This window comes from Heptranchias perlo, chromosome 6, assembly GCF_035084215.1.
Source record: "Heptranchias perlo isolate sHepPer1 chromosome 6, sHepPer1.hap1, whole genome shotgun sequence".
Taxonomy (NCBI): Eukaryota; Metazoa; Chordata; class Chondrichthyes; order Hexanchiformes; family Hexanchidae; genus Heptranchias; species Heptranchias perlo.
The window spans coordinates 24,140,415-24,161,482 of record NC_090330.1 but is presented as its reverse complement, the minus strand read 5'-3'; the positions used below and the strand labels follow the sequence as shown (position 1 = coordinate 24,161,482).

Genomic DNA, 21,068 nt, shown 5'->3' with positions numbered 1-21,068 from the left:
CTTATTCTAAGATTATGCCCCCTAGTTCTAGTTTCACCCATCCTTGGGAACATCCTTACCGCATCCACCCGATCAAGCCCCTTCACAATCTTATATGTTTCAATAAGATCGCCTCTCATTCTTCTGAACTCCAATGAGTAGAGTCCCAATCTACTCAACCTCTCCTCATATGTCCGCCCCCTCATCCCCGGGATTAACCGAGTGAACCTTCTTTGTACTGCCTCGAGAGCAAGTATGTCTTTTCTTAAGTATGGACACCAAAACTGTATGCAGTATTCCAGGTGCGGTCTCACCAATACCTTATATAACTGCAGCAATACCTCTCTGTTTTTATATTCTATCCCCCTAGCAATAAAAGCCAACATTCCGTTGGCCTTGATCACCTGCTGCACCTGCAAACTAACCTTTTGATTTTCTTGCACTAGGACCCCCAGATCCCTTTGTACTGCAGTACTTTCCAGTTTCTTGCCATTAAGATCATAACTTGCTCTCTGATTTTTCCTGCCAAAGTGCATAACCTCACATTTTCCAATATTGTATTGCATCTGCCAAATCTCCGCCCACACACCCAGCCTGTCTATATCCCCTTGTAGGTTTTTTATGTCCTCCTCACTCTCCACTTTCCCTCCCATCTTTGTATCATCTGCAAACTTTGATATGTTACACTCGGTCCCCTCCTCCAAATCGTTAATATAGATTGTAAAGAGTTGGGGACCCAGCACCGACCCCTGCGGAACACCACTGGCTACTGGTTGCCAGTCCAAGAATGAACCATTTATCCCAACTCTCTGCTTCCTGTTAGATAACCAATCCTCCACCCATGCCAGAATATTACCCCCAATCCAGTGATTCTTTATCTTGAGCAATAATCTTTTATGTGGCACCTTGTCGAATGCCTTCTGGAAGTCTAAATGCACTACGTCCACTGGTTCCCCTTTATCCACCCTGTACGTTATGTCCTCAAAAAACTTGGAAGTATAGTGAACGGTGAGGAGGATAGTGATAGTGATAGACTTCAAGAGGACATAGACAGGCTGGTGGCATGGGTGGACACGTGGCAGATGAAATTTAACGCAGAAAAATGCGAAGTGGTACATTTCGGTAGGAAGAATGAGGAGCAGCAAAGAAACTAAAGGGCATAATTCTAAAAGGGGTACGGGAACAGAGAGATCTGGGTGTATATGTACACAAATTGTTGAACGTGGCAGGGCATGTTGAGAAAGCAGTTATAAAACCATACAGGATCCTTGGCTTTATAAATAGAGGCATAAAGTACAAAAGTAAGGAAGTCATGATGAACCTTTATGAAACATTGGATCGGCCACAGCTGGAGTATGGTGACTAGTTCTGGGCACCGCACTTTAGGAAAGATGTGAAGGCCTTGGAGAGGGTGCAGAAGCGATTTACTGGAATGATTCCAGGGATGAGGGACTTTAGTTACGTAGATAAACTGGAGAAGCTGGGGTTGTTCTCCTTGGGACAGAGAAGGTTGAGAGGAGATTTGATAGAGGTATTCAAAATCATGAAGGGTCGAGACAGAGTAGATAAAAACTGTTCCCATTGGCAGAAGGGTCAAGAACCAGAGGACATAGACTTAAGGTGATTGGCAAAAGAACCAAAGGTGACATGAGGAAAAACTTTTTTACACAGCGAGTGGTTAGGATTTGGAATGCACTTCCAGAGTGGGTGGTGGAGGCAGATTCAATCATGGTCTTCAAAAGGGAACTGGATAAGTACTTGAAAGAAAAAAATTTGCAGGGCTACGTGGACAGGGCAGGGGAGTGGGACTAGCTGGATAGCTTTTGCATAGAGCCAGCACGGACTCGATGGGCCAAATGGCCTCCTTCCGTGCTGTAACCTTTCTATGATTCATCCTTAGTTCTCCTCTCACTGTTCCCTGGCCAGGATAGCCTGCTCCAAGCGGCTACATTGAACCATAGAAGTTTACAGCACAGAGGAAGGCCATTTAGCCCCTTGCATCTGTGCTGGCTCTTTCCTAGAGTAATCCAAAACTAATCCCATTGCCCCAGAGCCTTGTATATTCTCCTGCTTCAAATATTTATACAATGGTCTTTTCCTCAACCACACTCTGTTACAAACATTCCATGCTTCAACAGCCTTTTGTGTAAAGAAATGTTCCTAACACCTCTCCTCACTCTTAATAGTTTTAAATTCACCAATCCTTGTCACTGACTTCCCAAGTAGTGGAAATAGTCTTTCTCTATTCACTTTATTAAATCTCCGTCATAATTTTAAAGACCTGTATTAAACCACCTCAGCCGTCTCTGCTCTGCTGGAAATGCTCCTAATATCTCAAGTCTCTCCTCATAACTATAGGTTCGCACCTTTGGAATTATTCTGGTTCTATTATTATCCATTATCTATGCTGTATGTTATTTATGGCATTAATGCCCTTTCTATAAAGGAGCACTCAATACTGCACACAATGCTGTAAACTGTGGCCTAACCAATGTTTTGTACACGTGTGGCCACTGCAGTCCACACCTTTTGTGAACTTTTCAGTGGACAATTACAATTATATCTTTTGATACCTCTTTATCCACCTACTGGTAGGTGCACAAAAGGTGGATTGGTAGTGACCACACCTGTTGCCATGTGAGTGCCTGGGTGAATTTGGAAGCTCATTGTTTGAGCACTGGTGGTTCACCAATGTTTGGTGGATAATCCTAATAGAGAGTATGGGGGGGTGATTTTAAACCCCGAGAACGGGCAAGTTGGGGGTGGGTGGGAGTTGAAATTAGTTTTTTTGGGTCGCGACCGCAAAATGTTCAGACTTTGCAATCCCAGTGGAAAGCCTATACTTTTACGCACCGACGTTAAACCTGGAAATAAAGTTGGGTTGTGGTCGTGACCCAAAAAATAACTATTTTCAACTCCCACCCGCCTCCAACCCACCCGTTCTTGGGGTTTAAAATAATCCCCCATGTGTTTATATTCAGGTGCCTGTATGCAACAATGTTGAATAAGTGACACTTCGATTTTCCAGTTAATCCTTTAAGTAAAAAATTCTACTTGCATAAGTTGTTCACCGTAGACATACAAATGGAATGCTCCTCATTCCATGGAGAAAAGTTATCAAAGGATGTTGCTTATTTAAGAGAGTCATGTGGTGGTCTCCCCCAATTATACTTCACCATATCCTCATTTCGAGACACAATTTCAGTTCTTTTTCCTCCGTTATTAGCAGCAGATTATCTTGTAATCTTCCACATCAAAGGAAGGTTCCTGACAGCTTTCAGTTTTTCTTCAGCTTCTTAAAGACTCTTGTTTTTCCTACATTGTTTGAATGAAGCGAGCAATGTCATATATTTCTGTTGCAGTTTCAGTTTTGAGCAGTGCCCAACTGGCTTACTTGGCCTGACTAACTGTTTCATTCTGGGTTATTGTAATTTCATGGTCTTTGATACCAATTTGAATGGAGTACTAAGTGACAAGACAAACAGAAACTATCTTTATGGACCTTTTAAAGTTTATGGTCAATTTCAAAACTCATTTTGTTTGGATATTTTTCAGTTTTTATTTTTAGCATCAAAGATGAAGAAATGGGGGAAGGGAATTTAGAGCCAAGAAAGCCAGAGTATTTATTTTGAACATCACTAAGCCTCAAGAAAACAAGCAGGAGACCAACCATACACAATTAAGGCAAAAGTTGTGCGGAATGGGAATGTGTGAAAATCTGAATAAGTCAAGCCTACTTGGAAATGTCATCTGTCTGTTAAATTCTCAGCATGATGTGATTGATTGATTCTATGTAGAGCGCATATCTTTTTTTCTTAACTTACTTTATTTGTGTCAAGCGTTTGATAAAGTGCCACATGTTAGGCTTGTCAGCAAAATTGAAGCCCATGGAATAAAAGGGGCAGTGGCAGCATGGATACGAAATTGGCTAAGTGACAGGAAACAGAGAGTAGTGGTGAACGGTTGTTTTTCGGACTGGAGGAAGGTATACAGTGGTGTTCCCCAGGGGTCAGTACTAGGACCATTGCTTTTTTTGATATATATATTAATGAATTGGACTTGGGTATACAGGGCACAATTTCAAAATTTGCAGATGACACAAAACTTGGAAGGTGTAATAAACAATGAGGAGGATAATAATAGACTTCAAGAGGACATAGACAGGTTGGTGGAATGGGACACATGGCAGATGAAATTTAATGCAGAGAAGTGCAAAGTGATACATTTTGGCAGGAAGAATGAGGAGAGGCAATGTAAACTAAATGGTACAATTCTAAAGGGAGTGCAGGAACAGAGAGACCTGGGGGTATATGTGCACAAATCTTTGAAGGTGGCAGGACAGGTTGAGAAAGTGGTTAAAAAAGCATATGGGATCCCGGGCTTTATAAATAGAGGCATAGAGTGCAAAAGCAAGGAAGTTATGTTGAACCTTTTATAAAACATTTATTCATCCACAACTGGAGTATTGTGTCAAATTCTGGGCACCGCACTTTAGGAAGGATGTGAAGACCTTAGTGAGGGTGCAGAAAAGATTTACTAGAATGGTTCCAGGGATGAGGGACTTCAGTTACTTGGATAAACTGGAGAAGCTGGGGTTGCTCTCCTTACAGCAGAGAAGGGTAAGAGGAGATTTGATAGAAGTGTTCATAATCATGAAGGATTTAGATAAAGTAAAGAAAGAGAAGCTTTCTTTACTTTGGCGGAAGGGCCGAGAACCGGAGGACACAGATTTAAGGTGATTGGCAAAAGAACCGAAGGCGACATGAGGAAAAACCTTTTTACACAGCGAGTAGTTATGATCTGGGATGCACTGCTTGAAAAGGTGGTGGAAGCAGATTCAATCGTGGCTTTCAAAAAGGAATTGGATAAATACTTGAAGGGAAAAAATATGCAAGGCTACAGGGAAAGAGCGGGAGAATGGGACTAACTGGTTTCCCCTTCAAATAGCCGGCACAGGCATGATGGAGCCTAATGCCTTCCTTCTGTGCTGCAGCCAGCCTATGATTCTATGAAAAGTGTGTATGGATACTTGAATTCTTGGGGTCCAGGAGGGCTCAGGTGGGGCAAAGTTTAGATTGATAAAGAGAAAAGACAAAGAAGTAATACAGGAAAGTGATGAGGGTAATGATGAACAGTGTGTGTAAGGAAGGGACAGAGCGTACAAACATAAGAGTGCACTAGCAAATGGGGCCGGGTTAGGAAAGAATGGTAAAAAGACAAAATTAAAGGCTCTTTATCTGAATGCGCATTCATAATAAGATAGATGAATTGACGGCACAAATAGAAACAAATGGGTATGATCTCGTGGCCATTACAGAAACGTGGTTGCAAGGTGATCAAGGTTGGGAGTTAAATATTTAGGGTTATTTAACATTTCGGAAGGATAGGAAAAAAGGTAAAGGTGGTGGGGTACCTCTGTTAATAAAGGATGAAATTGGTATAATAGTGAGAAATGATCTTGGCTCAGAAGATCAAGATGTCGAATCAATTTGGATGGAGGTAAGAAATAGCAAGGGAAAAAAATCACTGATTGGAGTAGTATATAGGCCCCCTAACAGTAGCTACACTGTAGATCGAATTATAAATCAGGAAATAAGAGGGGCTTGCAAAAAAGGTAATGCAATAATCATGGGCGATTTTAACTTTCACATAGATTGGACAAATCAAATTGGCAAAAATAGCCTGGAGGAGGAGCTTATAGAGTGTATTAGGGACTGTTTCTTAGACCAATGTGTCAGGGAACCAACCAGGGAACAGGCCATTTTGGATCTGGTAATGGGTCTCTGCTGCTCAGAGAGGTCCAGGAAGCTGAGCCTCGGTCTGTGGACCCTGTGGCGAGGGTAGTGCCCTCTGTGATGCATCTCTCTCTGCGGTTGCCCTCCCTCCTGCTGTGCAAGTGGATGTGTCACAGCGCTGTGTTGTGGAGCTCCACGTGTCAGAGGTGGACGGCGTGGCCGGCGAGGTTGGTGATGCTGTTCGCCCTCCGAGGAGGTCACGACTGCAGCTACGGCGCTCCCCATCCGGAAGATGTACATCTGAGGGGGTCCGCAAGGTAAGTACATGTGTCTGGACCCCGGGGTAAGTGTGCAAGTTGGTGAATTTTGGTGGAGGCCAAACTTTGTCCAAAGTAACAGAGTGGCCTCCTGCAATGAGTGAGGGTCCCCCTCCCCCCCCCCCACCTGTCAAATGGACCTTTGCAGCTGCCACAGGCTGATAGCTGCAACATGTCCATTTCAACTGGGAGTGTTTCCCCCAGTACAGGAAACAGTCCCAGTTGTTTGTAAAATCCCAACCCTCCTAAAATATCTCGTTAATCAGGTCTGTAAACGACCTGAAATACCAAGATAAATAGCTTAAGTGGCACCCCGCCAGCTTTAATTGCCGGCGGGAGTCCCACATGCAGGGGCTGCGCGAGCATGTCAGCGCGTCTGTGGGAAACCTGGAAGTGGGCGGGTTGGAGCCGGGCTTCCGACCCGCCCCGAGAATCCCCGATTTTCAGAGCCCCCCGCCAGGAACGCACCCGATCGTGGGTGCTAAAATAGAGCTCAAAGTGTCTGCAAAGGCATATTGACAGGTTTAGCGAATGGGCAAAAATTTGGCAGATGGAATATAATGTGGGAAAATGTGAAGTCATCCACTTTGGGAAGAAAAATAAAAAAGCAAAATATTATTTGAATGGAGAAATACTACAAAATGCTGCGGTACAGAGGGATCTGGGTGTCCTCGTACATGAAACACAAAAAGTCAACATACAGGTGAAGCAGGTAATCCAGAAGGCAAACAGAATATTGGCCTTTATTTCTAGGGGGATGGAGTATAAAAGCAGGGAAGTCATGCTCCAACTGTACAGGGTGCTGGTGAGATCACACCTGGAGTACTGCGTACAGTTCTGGTGCCCTTATTTAAGGAAGGACTTACTTGCATTGGAGGCAGTTCAGAGAAGGTTGACTATGTTGATTCTGGGTATGGAAGGGTTGTCTTATGAGGAAAGGTTGAACAGGTTGGGTCTATACTCATTGGAGTTTAGAAGAATGAGAGGAGATCTTATTGAAACATACAAGATTCTGAGGGGACTCGATAGGGAAGATGCTGAGAGCATGTTGCTCCTCATGGGGGAATCTAAAACTAGGGGGCATAATCTCAGAATAAGGGGTCGCCCGTTTAAGACGGAAATAAGGAGGAATTTCTTCTCCCAGAGGGTCGTGAATCTTTGAAATTCTTTACCCCCAAAAGCTGTGGAAGCTGAGTCATTGAATACATTCAAGGCTGAGTTAGACAAATTTTTGATCAGCAAGAGAGTCAAAGGATATGGGGAAAAGGCGGGAAAGTGGAGTTGAGGTTAAAAAAAAAATCAGATCAGCCATGATCTCATTGAATGCCGGAGCAGGCTCGAGGGGCCGAATGGCCTACTCCTGCTCCTATCTCTTATGGTCTTATGCTCTTATGGTCTAAAACATCAAACCCATTGTGCGCAATAGCAGCCGTCGTCATTGGTATTGTTTCTACTGTAACGCATTTGTTGTTCTTGAATTAGTTCTAAGGGACTTCATCCCCCTCAAAACAGAGCTGGCTAAAATGAACTGAGAACTTAGGTTAAGGGATAGGTCAGTAGAGATGCAGTGGCAGACATTTAATGAGATATTTCATAACACTCAGCAAAGATACATTCCAGTGAGAAAGAAAGACTCTAGGGGAAGGACGTACCATCCATGGCTAACTAAAGAAGTTAAAGATAGTATCAGATTGAAAGAAAAAACATACAATTCCGCGAAGATTAGTGGCAGGTCAGAAGATTGGACAGAATATAAAAAACAGCAAAGAATGACTAAAAAAATAATGAGGGAGAAATTAGAGTACGAGAGAAAGCTAGCTAGAAATATAAATACAGATAGTAAGAGTTTCTACAGATATTTAAAAAGGAAAAGAGTAAGTAAAGTGAATGTTGGCCCTCTGGGGAGAGAGTCTGGGGAATTAATAATGGAGAATAAGGAAATGGCGGATGAATTGAACAGATATTTTGCGTCCGTCTTCACTGTAGAGGATACAAATGCCAGAAATAATTGTGAATCAAGAGGTGAAAGGGAGGAACTTAAAACATTTACAATCACCAGGGAAAGGGTTCTGAAAAAATTATTAGAACTAAAAGCTGACAAGTCCCCAGGTCCTGACTGACTTCACCTTAGGGTCTTAAAAGAAGTGGCTGCAGAGATAGTAGATGCATTGGTATTAATTTTCCAAAATCTCCTAGATTCTGTAAGGGTCCCATCAGATTGGAAATAGCGAATGTAACTCCTCTATTCAAGAAAGGAGGGAGACAGAAAGCAGGAAACTACAGGCCAGTTAGCTTAACATCTGTCATAGGGAAAATGCTAGAATCTATTATTAAGGAGGTTATAGCAGGGCACTTAGAAAATCACAATGCAATCAGGGAGTGTCAGCACGGCTTTATGAAAGGAAAATCGTGTTTGACTAATTTATTAGAGTTCTTTGAGGAAGTAACTAGCAACGTGGATAAAGGGATCCTGTGGATGTGGTGTACTTGGATTTCCAGAAGGCTTTTGACAAGGTGCCACATCAAAGGATACTACACAAAATAAGAGCTCATGGTGTAGGGGGTAACATATTAGCATGGATAAAGGATTGGTTAGCTAACACGAAACAGAGAGTAGGCATAAGTGTGTCATTTTCAGGTTGGCAAGATGTAACGAGTGGAGTGCCACAAGGATCAATGCTTGGGCCTCAACTATTTACAATCTATATCAATGACTTGGATGAAGGGACCGAATGTATGGTTGCTAAATTTGCTGATGACACAAAGGTAGGTAGGAAAGTAAGTTGTGAAGAGGACATAAGGAGTCTGCAAAGGGATATAGATAGGTTAAGTGAGTGGGCAAAAATTTGGCAGATGGAGTATAATGTGGGAAAATGTGAACTTGTCCACTTTGGCAGGAGGAATCGAAAAGCAGTATATTATTTAAATGGAGAGAGATTGCAGAACTCTAAGGTACAGAGGGATCTGGGTGTCCTAGTAAATGAATCACAAAAAGTTAGTATGCAGGTACCGCAAGTGATTAGGAAGGCAAATGGAATGTTGTCATTTATTGCGAGGGGAATGGAATTTAAAAGTAAGGATGTTTTGCTACAGTTGTACAGGGCATTGATGAGACCACATCTAGAATACTGTGTGCAGTTTTGGTCTCCTTATTTAAGAAAGGACATAATCGCTTCAGAGGCGGTTCAGAGAAGGTTCACTTGACTGATTCCTGGGATGAGGGTTATCTTATGAGGAAAGGTTGGACAAGTTGGGCCTGTATACACTGGAGTTTAGAAGAATGAGCAGTGATTTTATTGAAACATATAAGATCCTGAGGGGACTTGAAGGGATAGATGCTGAGAGGGTGTTTTCCCTTGTGGGAGAGACTAGACTAGAGGCCACAGTTTAAAAATAAGGGGTCTCCCTTTTAAGACGGAGATGAGAAATTTTTTCTCTGAGGATCGTGAGTCTGTGGAACTCCCTTCCCCAGAGAGCGGTGGAGGCAGGGTCATTGAATATTTTTAAGGCTGAGTTAGATAGATTCCTGATTAACAAGGGAGTCAAAGGTTATAGTAGGTAGACGGGAAAGTAGGGTTGAGGTCACAATCAGATCAGCCATGATCTTATCAAATGGCAGAGCAGGCTCGAAGGGCTGAATGGCCTACTCCTGCTCGTATGTTCGTACGTTCATCCTTCTTGACCAGTCTGCAGACACAGTTGACCACACCATCCTCCTCCAATGCCTCTCCACCATCGTCCATCTAGGTTGGGACTGTGCTTGTCTGGTTCCATTCTTATCTATTCAGTCTTAGCCAGAGAATTAGCTGCAGTGGCTTCTCTTCCTGCTCCTGCACCGTTACCTCTGGAGTCCCCCAAGGATCTACCCTTGGCCCTCTCCTATTTCTCATCTACATGCTGCCCCTCGGCGATATAATCCGAAAACACAATGTCAGGTTCCATGTATATGTTGATGACATCCAGCTCTACCTCACCACCACCTCCCTTGACCCCTCCACTGTCTCTGATTTGTTACACTGCTTGTCCAACATCTAGTACTGGATGAGCAAAAATTTTCCACAACTAAATATTGGGAAGACCGAAGCCATTGTCTTCGGTCCCCGCCACAAACTCTATTCCCTAGCCATTGACTCCATCTCTTTCCTTGGCCACTGTCTGAAGCTGAACCGTTAGCAACCGTGCCATTCTATTTGATCCTGAGATGAGTTCCTGTCACACATCTGCTCCGACATCACCAAGACCGCCTACTTCCACCTCCGTAACATTGCCCGCCTTCGCCCCACCTCAGCTCATCTGCTGCTGAAACCCTCATCCATGCCTTTGTTACCTCTAGACTTGACTAGACTGGCTGGCCTTCCATCTTCCACCCTCCATAAGCTTGAGCTCATCCAAAACTCTGCTGCCCATATCCTAACTCGCACCAAGACCCGTTCTCCCATCACCCCTGTGCTCACTGACCTACATTGGCTTCTGGTCGGGTAATGCCTCGAATTTAAAATTCTCATCCTTGTTTTCAAATCCCTCCATGGCCTCACCCCTCCCTATCTCTGTAACCTCCTCCAGCCCTACAACCCTCTGAGATATCTGCACTGCTCCAATTCTTGCCTCTTGCACATCCCAGATTTTAATCACTCCACCATTGGCGTCCGTGCCTTCAGCCTGCCTAGGCCCTAAGCTCTGGACTTCCCTCCCTTAACCTCTCCACCTGTCTACCTCTCTCTCCTCCCTTAAGATGCTCCTTAAAATCTACTCACCTGTCCTAATACCTCCTTATGTGGCTTGGTGTTGAATTTTGTTTGATAATCACTCCTGTGAAGCGCCGTGAGACATTTTACTACGGGTAAGGCGCATTATAAATGCAAATTGTTGTTGTTGTTCATTAGGGAAAACTTTGAGTTACTTTCCTATGTCATTGGGACCACCTTTCAGAAGGCAAGTGGCAATAGCTTCATGTTGATAGAACAGGGCCATGCCAAAGGCCATTGACACTGCTACGTCCACAAGTGTTGATGAGTGTAAAGCGCTTCAATGTAGCCAAAGGCAAGGTGGGCCGGTGCACTGGCTAAGTGACTTGTGGGCACACTTTTGAGGCAACTAAAAGGCCATATTTGTTCACTTCTTTGATTTGAGAATACAGAGGAAGAAGCCTCTTTTCAGGAGGACCTCCATAGAAGACCTCAAGCAAAACATTTCAGTATTTATTTTGTCTAACAAATACAATACTCATTGATTCCCAGTTACGAGTGCAACATTTGGCAGCTGATAGTATAGGCAAAGGCACCATCAATTGACCTGGTGAATATACTTTTCAGTTAGAAATTTGTTGATTTTTCCTGCCATCTCCTGTGCAGGCTTGGGATAACCTATGGATGCTGTGGCATCCTGGCTGGAGATTTCACCAGTGTTTTCTCAGCTACAAACCAGGTTTGAAAATTGGTTTAATCTGAAACGGCATGGAAGTAGTTGGTTGCTCAGCCAAATTTTCAGGCTCAAGGAACTATGCAGATATGGATTGCTTTGTACAGGCTGATTGGGTGAACCCAATTTGACAAAGCCACAATGTACATTTCTGGCATGGATCAAAGTGAAGACAGAGCCAACCTCAGTAACATGAGCCAAGCTGTGCATTTGGAGCAGCAGACTGCAATAAATACCTTGAATTTGAAGGGCACTGGACTAAGAGTGCCAACCCAATTTATGCTACTTCACATGATTGTGGATCTGAGTTTTATTCTTCATACCACTGGCTGAGTGAGTTTAAAGCTCCCCTTTTCAGATTAAAAACCGATTTGATCAACATTAGGCCGTAAAGCTTTAAAAAGCAACAACAAAGTATCTGCATAATTCTGGGAATGGCAATTAAAGCAAAGGCAAATTGTATTCCAAGGCCCAAAAAAGCAATAGTTCTTTTGCCTGGAAGAAGTGTTAGGCCGAGGTCTCAATGCTCCTTATGGAGCATTGAGACCTTGGCCCAGAATGAAGTTATAGAATCATAGATTTTTTTCAACACTGGAGGGCACCTGTGTTGGCTGTTTGAAAGAGCTATTCATGTAATCCTATTCCCATGCTCTTTGCAATTTTTATTTTTCAAATATTATCCACTTCCCTTTTAAAACTATTGTGGATTCTGCTTTCACCAATATTTCTGTTAGGAATGATATCAAATTTATGCTCTCTAGCGTTGTGGTAGACCCAGGGGATCGCATGGGGCCCGATGTTAGCAGGGCTGCGGGTTCTCGGCGGGGGGGGGCGCTATCGGGCGCGTGGCGAAATGAGTCAGCCACCCGCGCGATCGCAGCCCAATTGGATCCACTTACCTGGTCTTCCGGGTTCCCCGCTGTTGACCTGCGCGTCGGGCGGGCTGCGCATGCGCAGTAAGATCTGTCAGCTGGAGGAGCTCTATTTAAAGGGGCAGTCCTCCACTGACAGATGCTGCAACAAACAGAAAAAAATACAGCATGGAGCAGCCCAGGGGGAAGGCTGCTCCCAGTCTAATGATGCCTCACTCCAGGTATCAATACATGGGGTGAGGAGGAGGGGGAGGACAGAGATCTTCCCCCCCACCCCGGCGGGCGGGAGTAAGCGGCCTGCCTCTGCCACCAGGAAGGCCTGGCTCGAGGTGGCAGAGGAGATCACCTGCACCACCAACATACTGCCCACCTGCATACAATGGAGGAGGCGCTCCAATGACCTCAGTAGGTCAGCCAAAGTGAGTACACATACCCTTTCCCCTACACTCCGTCTGCCACATCACCGCCCCCACCCCACATCTCCTTCAGCACTGCCAACACTACTCTGTCACGTCACCCCTCGTACCCACTCAAACCTCATCCTCATCTTACCTGCACCTACTCACCTCGCCAGTACTCGTCCCGCCACTACCACTCAACCCAATCCTCATACAATCTCATGGCTCTATCTCATACTCACCCTCTCGTGCATCTCTTTCACGGCCAGCCTCACTCAATCTGCCACTACCTGTGCTGCAGCCACAGGGCATGCATCACATATGTGCAGTCGGCAGCGTAAGGCAAACGTGTCGTGAGCATGAAGGGGATGCACAAGGGTGTTTGAGGGTTTGTCACGGTTGTTACTTATATTGAATTTCTGACCAACTCACATTACACATTATATTGGCACCACTACTGCCATGTCTTCGCGAATCTTGTCTGGTTTGTGCAATAATGCCCTCTCCTGAGGATCACTATGAAGACCCACAACTGATACCACCCATTGTGTCACTGCAGAGTGGGTGTAGGTGTATTTGCAGGGCTCTTTTGCGCAGATGACTGAGAGACGTCGGTGATGTCCCCGGTTGCACCCTGGAAGGATGTGGAGGAGAAGTTGTTGAGGGCAGTGGTGACTTTGACAGCGACAGGTAAGAAGATGGTGCTCGGGCCAGCCAGGAGCAGCTCGGCATGAAGTCGGCTGCAGATGTCCACGACTACATGTCGAGTGACTCTGAGCCTCCGTGTGCACTGCTGCTCAGAGAGGTCCAGGAAGCTGAGCCTCGGTCTGTGGACCCTGTGGCGAGGGTAGTGCCCTCTGCGACGCATCTCTCTCTGCGGTAGCCCTCCCTCCTGCTGTACAGGTGGATGTGTCACAGCACTCTGTTGTGGAGCTCCACGTGTCAGAGGTGGACGGCGTGGATGGCGAGGCTGGTGATGCTGTTCGCCCTCCGAGGAGGTCATGACTGCAGCTACGGCGGCCCCGATCCGGAAGATGTACATCTGAGGGGGTCCGCAAGGTATGTACATGTGTCTGGACCCCGGGGTAAGTGTGCAAGTTGGTGACTTTGATTGTCAGGAGGAGGGTGGTGGAGGCCAAACTTTGTCCCAAGTGACAGAGTGGCCTCCTGCAATGGGTGAGGGTCTCCCCACCCCCACCTGTCAAATGGACCTTTGCAGCTGCCACAGGCTGACAGCTGCAACAGGTCCATTTGAACTGGGAGTATTTCCCCCAGTGTGGGAACCAGTCCCAGTTTGCTCTAAAATCCCACCCCTCCTCACATAATCCCTTAATCAGGTCAGTTAATGACCTGACCAAGCAAAATAAATAGCTTCAAGTGGAACCCCACTGGCTTTAATTGACTGTGGGATTCCCACCAGTGGGGGCTGCGCGCGCACGCCGGCGCGTCAGCAGGGAACCCGGAACTGCACTGGTTCGAGGCGGGCTCCGGGATTTCCCGATTTTCAGGGCCCCCCCGCCAGGAACGCACCCGCTGGTGGGTGCTAAAATGGTGACCATGGTGTCCAAAGTAGAGATTATGTGCAGCAGCAGTTTCTTTAACTTGGATCTAGTTGCCACTGATTTTTTTTTCATCTTGGATGCTAGGATTAGATTTAGATGACGTATTGTACCACCTTCCAATTTCTTATGTTTGAAAAGGACTGACTATTCCGTCAACTATTTTAAATCATTAGAAATCATTAGAATTCTGCCTGATATGTGGTCATAAAATCCGAAGAAAGACTTGAAAAATTGCGGCCTTTTTAGTTCGAACAGCGCAGATTACAGGTTGATATGATAGAAGTGTTTAAAATTATATAAGGATGGGACAGGGTAGATAGTAGCAGACTGTTTCCAGTAGTTAAGGGATCCAGAACGAGGGACCATAGATACAAGATGTAAGAGATTTAGACTAGAGAGAAAGAGAAAATTCTTTAAACAAATAGTTGTGAGGCTATGGAATTCACTTAGAATTGGTAGTTGAAGCAGAAACTGTCAACTTTCAAGATTAGATTGGATAGCTGAAGGAAAAGGGGATAAAGGGATATGGGAAAAGGGAGGGTAAATGTCATTAGGGTTATTTGCTTGCATGGACAGTAAATGCCGATTACTGGTTGGGCTGAATGGCCTGTTTCCTTGGTGTAACTTCCATGTATTTCTAAATGTCGCGAAAAGGTAAAGACTAGTGATAGGTTCTCATACGTCTATACAGAGCACATATGTTTGGAGTTTTATCTTTCCTCTTCAGCACTTTGAGTGCGTCTTATAGTCATAGCTGTCTGCTCGAATTGCTGTGATTTAAGAAGAAAACTGCACCAGTTGTAGCAATAAAACTGCAGCATAAAAAATTATATTCTTGTTATAATTACATTTTCTAGTTTTGTCGTGAAAATCTGAGCATTGGAGGGATGGAACTTCTCCCTAGATCATGGAACTGATACCTAGATCAGTGCAACTAGTTGTCTCTAGTGATATGGCTATATCAATTTACATAGAATTTATAGCACAGAAACAGGCCATTTGGCGCAACTGGTCTTTGTCAGTGTTTATGCTCTACACAAGCTTCCTCCCTACCCTCTTCATCTAACCCTATTAGCATATCCTTCTATTCCTTCTCTCTCGTGTTTATCCAGCTTCCCCTTAAATGCATCTATGCTAGTCGCCTCAACTACTCCTTGTGGAAGCGAGTTCACATTCTTACCACTCTTTGGGTAAAGAAGTTTCTCCTGAATTCCCTATTGGATTTATTGGTGACTATCTTAGATTAATGGCCCCGAGTAAGAAACATCTTCTCTACATCTACCCTATCAAACCCCTTCATAATTTTAAAGACCTCTATTAGGTCGCCCCTCAGCCTTCTCTTTTCTAGCCCCAACTCTTTTCTGGTAATGCTGGTACTGCTCTATTCGAGGCGACCAAACTATGATCTGTGCAGCTTGCGAGCCCTGGCATCAACTCATGAAGCCTAGGCAGCTCAGTTCTATTTGTGCTTATATTTCTCACTTGCTGCTTTGGCCTGTTTGAATTTTGTGGGGTTGGAGGTATGGAAAGGTGTTCTTAGCACAATGCCTCCTTGGTGGATAAATCCTAAATTGAAGGATCAAGGTCTGTAAATGTTAGCAGCTTGTAGTATATGAAAAATAAAGGGATTTAAACTTTATATGTTACCAGTGAGGCTCCATGGTCCCTGTCTCTTTCGACAAGGTGCCACATAAAAGATTATTGCTCAAGATAAAGAATCACTGGATTGGGGGTAATATTCTGGCATGGGTGGAGGATTGGTTATCTAACAGGAAGCAGAGAGTTGGGATAAATGGTTCATTCTCGGACTGGCAACCAGTAGCCAGTGGTGTTCCGCAGGGGTCGGTGCTGGGTCCCCAACTCTTTACAATCTATATTAACGATTTGGAGGAGGGGACCGAGTGTAACATATCAAAGTTTGCAGATGATACAAAGATGGGAGGGAAAGTGGAGAGTGAGGAGGACATAAAAAACCTACAAGGGGATATAGACAGGCTGGGTGAGTGGGCGGAGATTTGGCAGATGCAATACAATATTGGAAAATGTGAGGTTATGCACTTTGGCAGGAAAAATCAGAGAGCAAGTTATGATCTTAATGGCAAGAAACTGGAAAGTACTGCAGTACAAAGGGATCTGGGGGTCCTAGTGCAAGAAAATCAAAAGGTTAGTATGCAGGTGCAGCAGGTGATCAAGAAGGCCAACGGGAATGTTGGCTTTTATTGCTAGGGGGATAGAATATAAAAACAGGGAGGTATTGCTGCAGTTATATAAGGTATTGGTGAGACCGCACCTGGAATACTGCATACAGTTTTGGTGTCCATACTTAAGAAAAGACATACTTGCTCTCGAGGCAGTACAAAGAAGGTTCACTCGGTTAATCCCGGGGATGAGGGGGCGGACATATGAGGAGAGGTTGAGTAGATTGGGACTCTACTCATTGGAGTTCAGAAGAATGAGAGGCGATCTTATTGAAACATATAAGATTGTGAAGGGGCTTGATCGGGTGGATGCGGTAAGGATGTTCCCAAGGATGGGTGAAACTAGAACTAGGGGGCATAATCTTAGAATAAGGGGCTGCCCTTTCAAAACTGAGATGAGGAGAAATTTCTTCACTCAGAGGGTAGTAGGTCTGTGGAATTTGCTGCCCCAGGAAGCTGTGGAAGCTACATCATTAAATAAATTTAAAACAGTAATCAACATTTTCCCAGAAGTAAAGGGATTTAGGGGTTACGGGGAGCGGGCAGGAAATTGGACATGAATTTAGATTTGAGATTAGGATCAGATCAGCCATGATCTTATTGAATGGCGGAGCAGGCTCGAGGGGCCGATTGGCCTATTCCTGCTCCTATTTCTTCTGTTCTTATGTTCTTATGTCCCTGAAGACAGAATACTTGGTCACTCATGTACTACATGAGTACACTCATGTAATGATTTCTAACAATTTTTGAGTATTTAACTGTACATTACTACAGAAATAGCTTTATTTGAAGCATCAATACCAGTAGATTCTACAAACTCCAGCCTGATTCCTTCTGATATGCAAAGTTTTGAGGCTGGAATGATTCTTTATCTTGATTGAGGTCTTCATATGGTTAATATTTTGTTTAAATATGTTCCTGCCTATTTTATCTGATGACAAGAAGGATGGTTCATTGATAATTTGATGTAATGTAATTAAAACATTTCTTAACGCATTTCTAGATATGAATTTATCTTACATTTTTAATGATCTAGTTCAATAAATTACTCTGAAAGGTATTTGTGCATTAGTGCTCCTGATATGTTGCCAATAGGGACCATTTAAAACCTTTGGAAGTGAATCAAGACTGACAGTATTTAATGGAAGTTGTCAGTGTTATACTGACAACTCTTGTACTCTTGGGCCCCGATATTAGTGGGGAGGCTGGATGGCAGCGGGGGGCAGCGATTGGGTGCGTGGCAAACCCGCATGAACCAAACTTACCTTTTCCGACACGATTGCACGTTGATTGATAGTGGTTAACGTCCTCTCTGGGTTTCGCGCCCGGCAGCTAGCCTGATTGACAGGCTGCCGTTTGGAGCTGCAACGCGAGGGTGGGGGGGGGGGGGTGGGGGTGGCGAGAAAGAGAGAGAGCGAGACATCATCCGGCGCTGGAACGGAAGACTGGGAGTGAGAATGGAAGATCTGGTGCTGGTCTGGAAGACCGGGGTTGGGGGGGGGGGGGGGGGGAGGAGAAGATCGCGGTGGGGGGAGAGACGGTGATCTGGGGTGGGGGGGAAGAGGAGAGGAGAGGATATGGCGGTGGGGGGGGAGAGGAGAGGATCTGGTGGGGGGGGGGGGGGGGGGAGGGGAGGAGAGGAGAGGAGAGGATCGGGGGGGGGAGATCTGGGGTGGGGGTGGGGGGGGGAGAGGGGAAGATCGGGGGGTTGTCGGGAGGGTGAATAGGGGGACATCGGAGCAGGAGACATCAGACGTCGGAACAGGTTTCAGAGGTAGGTTTGTTTAGTGTTTTCACTTCCTTGCAATGTTTTTTATTTAATTTATTTAATTTCTTTGTCCCTGATCTGGCCCACCAGGCGTGAATCAGAAGTGGTGGGCAAGCCGCCCAGGTAAGTTTAAAAAAAAATCTTTCTGATCCCTTCATCTGTCACAGGTGAAGTGTCCTAAGAGCCTCAATGAGGCTCTTTAACTGTCAAAGCCGGTGGGACTTCCGTTTTCGGGTCGCATGGGAAACTTGGAAGTCGGCCGGTTGGAGCCGGCTTCCGAACCCGAACGGGATTTCCGCGATTTTCAGAGCCGCCCTGCCCCCAATGCACCCGCAATTGCCTCCTAAAATCACCCCCTTGGTACTTTAGAGGTAAAGAAGGAGTTTTCTTGTTTTTATTTAAATATAATTGCTGACCATTACAATTTACTTGTTTCTTCATTTTGTTTAAATTTTTTAACTTAATTTGTTTTAGTTTGTTTTCTTCAAGAATTTCAGAAAGAAAAGTGGAGCCACTTGTGTTATAGATATAGACGTATAATTGAATATTGCATTTAGCACCCATCACCTTAAATATGTTGCACCTTAAATCTGTACATCACACTTCAAATCTGTGCATTCCACTGTACAACTGTACGTTACATGACAACACCTGTGTTCCTCTGATTCCTTGTATGGCAGAGAAATAAGTAGAACGAAGTTTAAAAAGAACTTCAGCTGTTGCCAGATGTGTTGGGGCATGGAGAGCTTATACAGCACCACCTGGTGATGTGCTAGAGGATAGTGCAACACTGTCGTGGTGTGACTGCATGCTGTAACTGAATAGTTTTCCTTCCAACCCTCCATTCCTTTTGGTCTTTTCTGTAACACATTTTTTTCTGGCTGAAAGCATGGACAGGTGAATCGCTCACAGACTTCTGCCAATATTGCTCTTGAACTCCCTGCCAAAGAGTGTGTGAAAATAACATACATAACTTACTTATGGAACCCTTTTTCTCCTTCTCCCACAGTGCAGAAATATATAAACTCTACTTGGCATCTCTGCTGCTCCTGAGATTTAAGATTCGCTGTGGGGAATGGGGATAATTGCTAGATTTAGTATAATATATTACATTCTTCAAGTAGAAATGTCAGAAGTACTCCAATTAAGAGATTCTAGTATTAAAATTCATTAAAGTAGTTTTGTTCTTAAAGCAAGCAATCTCGTAGCAAGTCCATATTTAGAACTATTTAAGAATGATAAGAAAAATAGCGTTCCTTTTGAACTTTCTAATGGGTTTTGGCGTGTCTTTGTGCAGTGCAACCCTTTTGGCCTTTCTGGTTGACCTGCTGAAGAGCTCAGTGGCCATGCAAGAACAAATGTTGGGTGGAAAAGGATTCTTGGTAATTGGCTACCTCTTAGAAAAGGTAAATTTATGAAGACGCAACACATTATCTTAATTTAGAAGGTGAAAGTACATCTGGCTGAACCTGATAGACTAAGCTAAAAAGATAATTTTTTTGTGATATGTAGACCAGCATGTTTTGCTTGTTTTGCATAATATTGTTTCAGCTGTGACAGTTAATTATTTGCAGGAATAACTATTTCAAAATGAAGTCAGCACCCAATCTTTTAAAGTATTTTTCAATAATATTAAATGAGAACAAGTGGGTAATTTTGATAATAGGAGTTGTTTGGATAGTCAGTCGTATGTTATAACTCACTAGTATATTTAATTAAAAACAAATGTCCTAGGTTTTATTTATGGGATAGCTAGTTGCAATTTTCTTTATCTTAAGGGAAGAGATACGTTACTCTGCAGTAAACAGAAACATTTCAAAATATAGCCGGCTAAATCTGTAGTTTAGCATGTTTATATAATGCCTAAATATTTGCAGCTGAATTTGTAGTTGTGTAATGTAGTTACGTTGAATGAAATGTCGGTGGAAAATTTTCAGTTTCCCCCAAATTAATTTGATTTCTGCTTTTCTAAAGTTAGGATGTATAGAATGTGTATTCAAGAGATAAAGAATCATGATTTAAAGAAAATTGAGTAATTTACCATGTGTTCTGATTTCTCTTCGTATAGTCATCCAGAGTTCACATAACACGAGCTGTCCTTGAACAGTTTTTGTCCTTTGCTAAATACCTGGATGGTTTGACCCATGGAGCACCTTTATTAAAACAGTTGTGTGATCACATCCTGTTTAATCCTGCCATCTGGATTCATACTCCTGCAAAGGTATGTTTTAAAAAAAATTTGGGAACCCCTGTATGTCACAGGAAAATTATTTATCTTATCCATTTTTACTTCTTACCAATTTTCTGCACCATCAACTCCCATCCGCTCTATGGAGGTATTGACTCCTTTCTGGGGTATGGGACCTTGGCCATTAGCCGTTCTTCATGGGTGAGCTTTGACAGTGAGCCTTGGCAGGCTGTTGAACTGCATCATAGATAAGCCAAGCCCTGCCCTCATCTGACTTCCACACACGTGCATTTCCTTGATTTGGATTTGGTGGAGAGCGATCAGGAGCAGAAGCCCAACCTGATTTTTCTCCTCCCTAAATGTGAACACCGAGGCTAATTATAGATCAGGTAAGTCAGCAGAGACTGGGGATTGAACGAGGGGCAATACGTCCTCTTCCATACCAATTGTTCTTTGCAACTTTAAAAAGAAAATAAACATCTGCAAATTTCTTCCACCACCATAATATTGCCTGTCTCCATCCCTGCCCCAGCTTACCTGCGGCTGAAACCCTCATCGTGCTTTTGTTACTTCCAGACTCGACTACTTCAATGCTTTCCTGGCTGGCTTTCCATATTCCTCCCTCCATAAACT

General features: G+C 44.1%; 1 protein-coding gene across 2 annotated transcripts in view; it reads left to right on the top strand.

Annotated features, from left to right (window-relative positions):
• nbeaa (neurobeachin a) overlaps positions 1–21,068 on the top strand; it is a 637,170-nt gene that overhangs the window by 149,976 nt on the left and 466,126 nt on the right. For both annotated transcript variants that reach the window (XM_067985944.1, XM_067985943.1), the window contains exons 11-12: positions 19,545–19,653; positions 20,316–20,468. In XM_067985944.1, the coding sequence (XP_067842045.1) occupies positions 19,545–19,653; positions 20,316–20,468 (262 nt within the window). The remainder of the gene's footprint in view (positions 1–19,544; positions 19,654–20,315; positions 20,469–21,068) is intronic.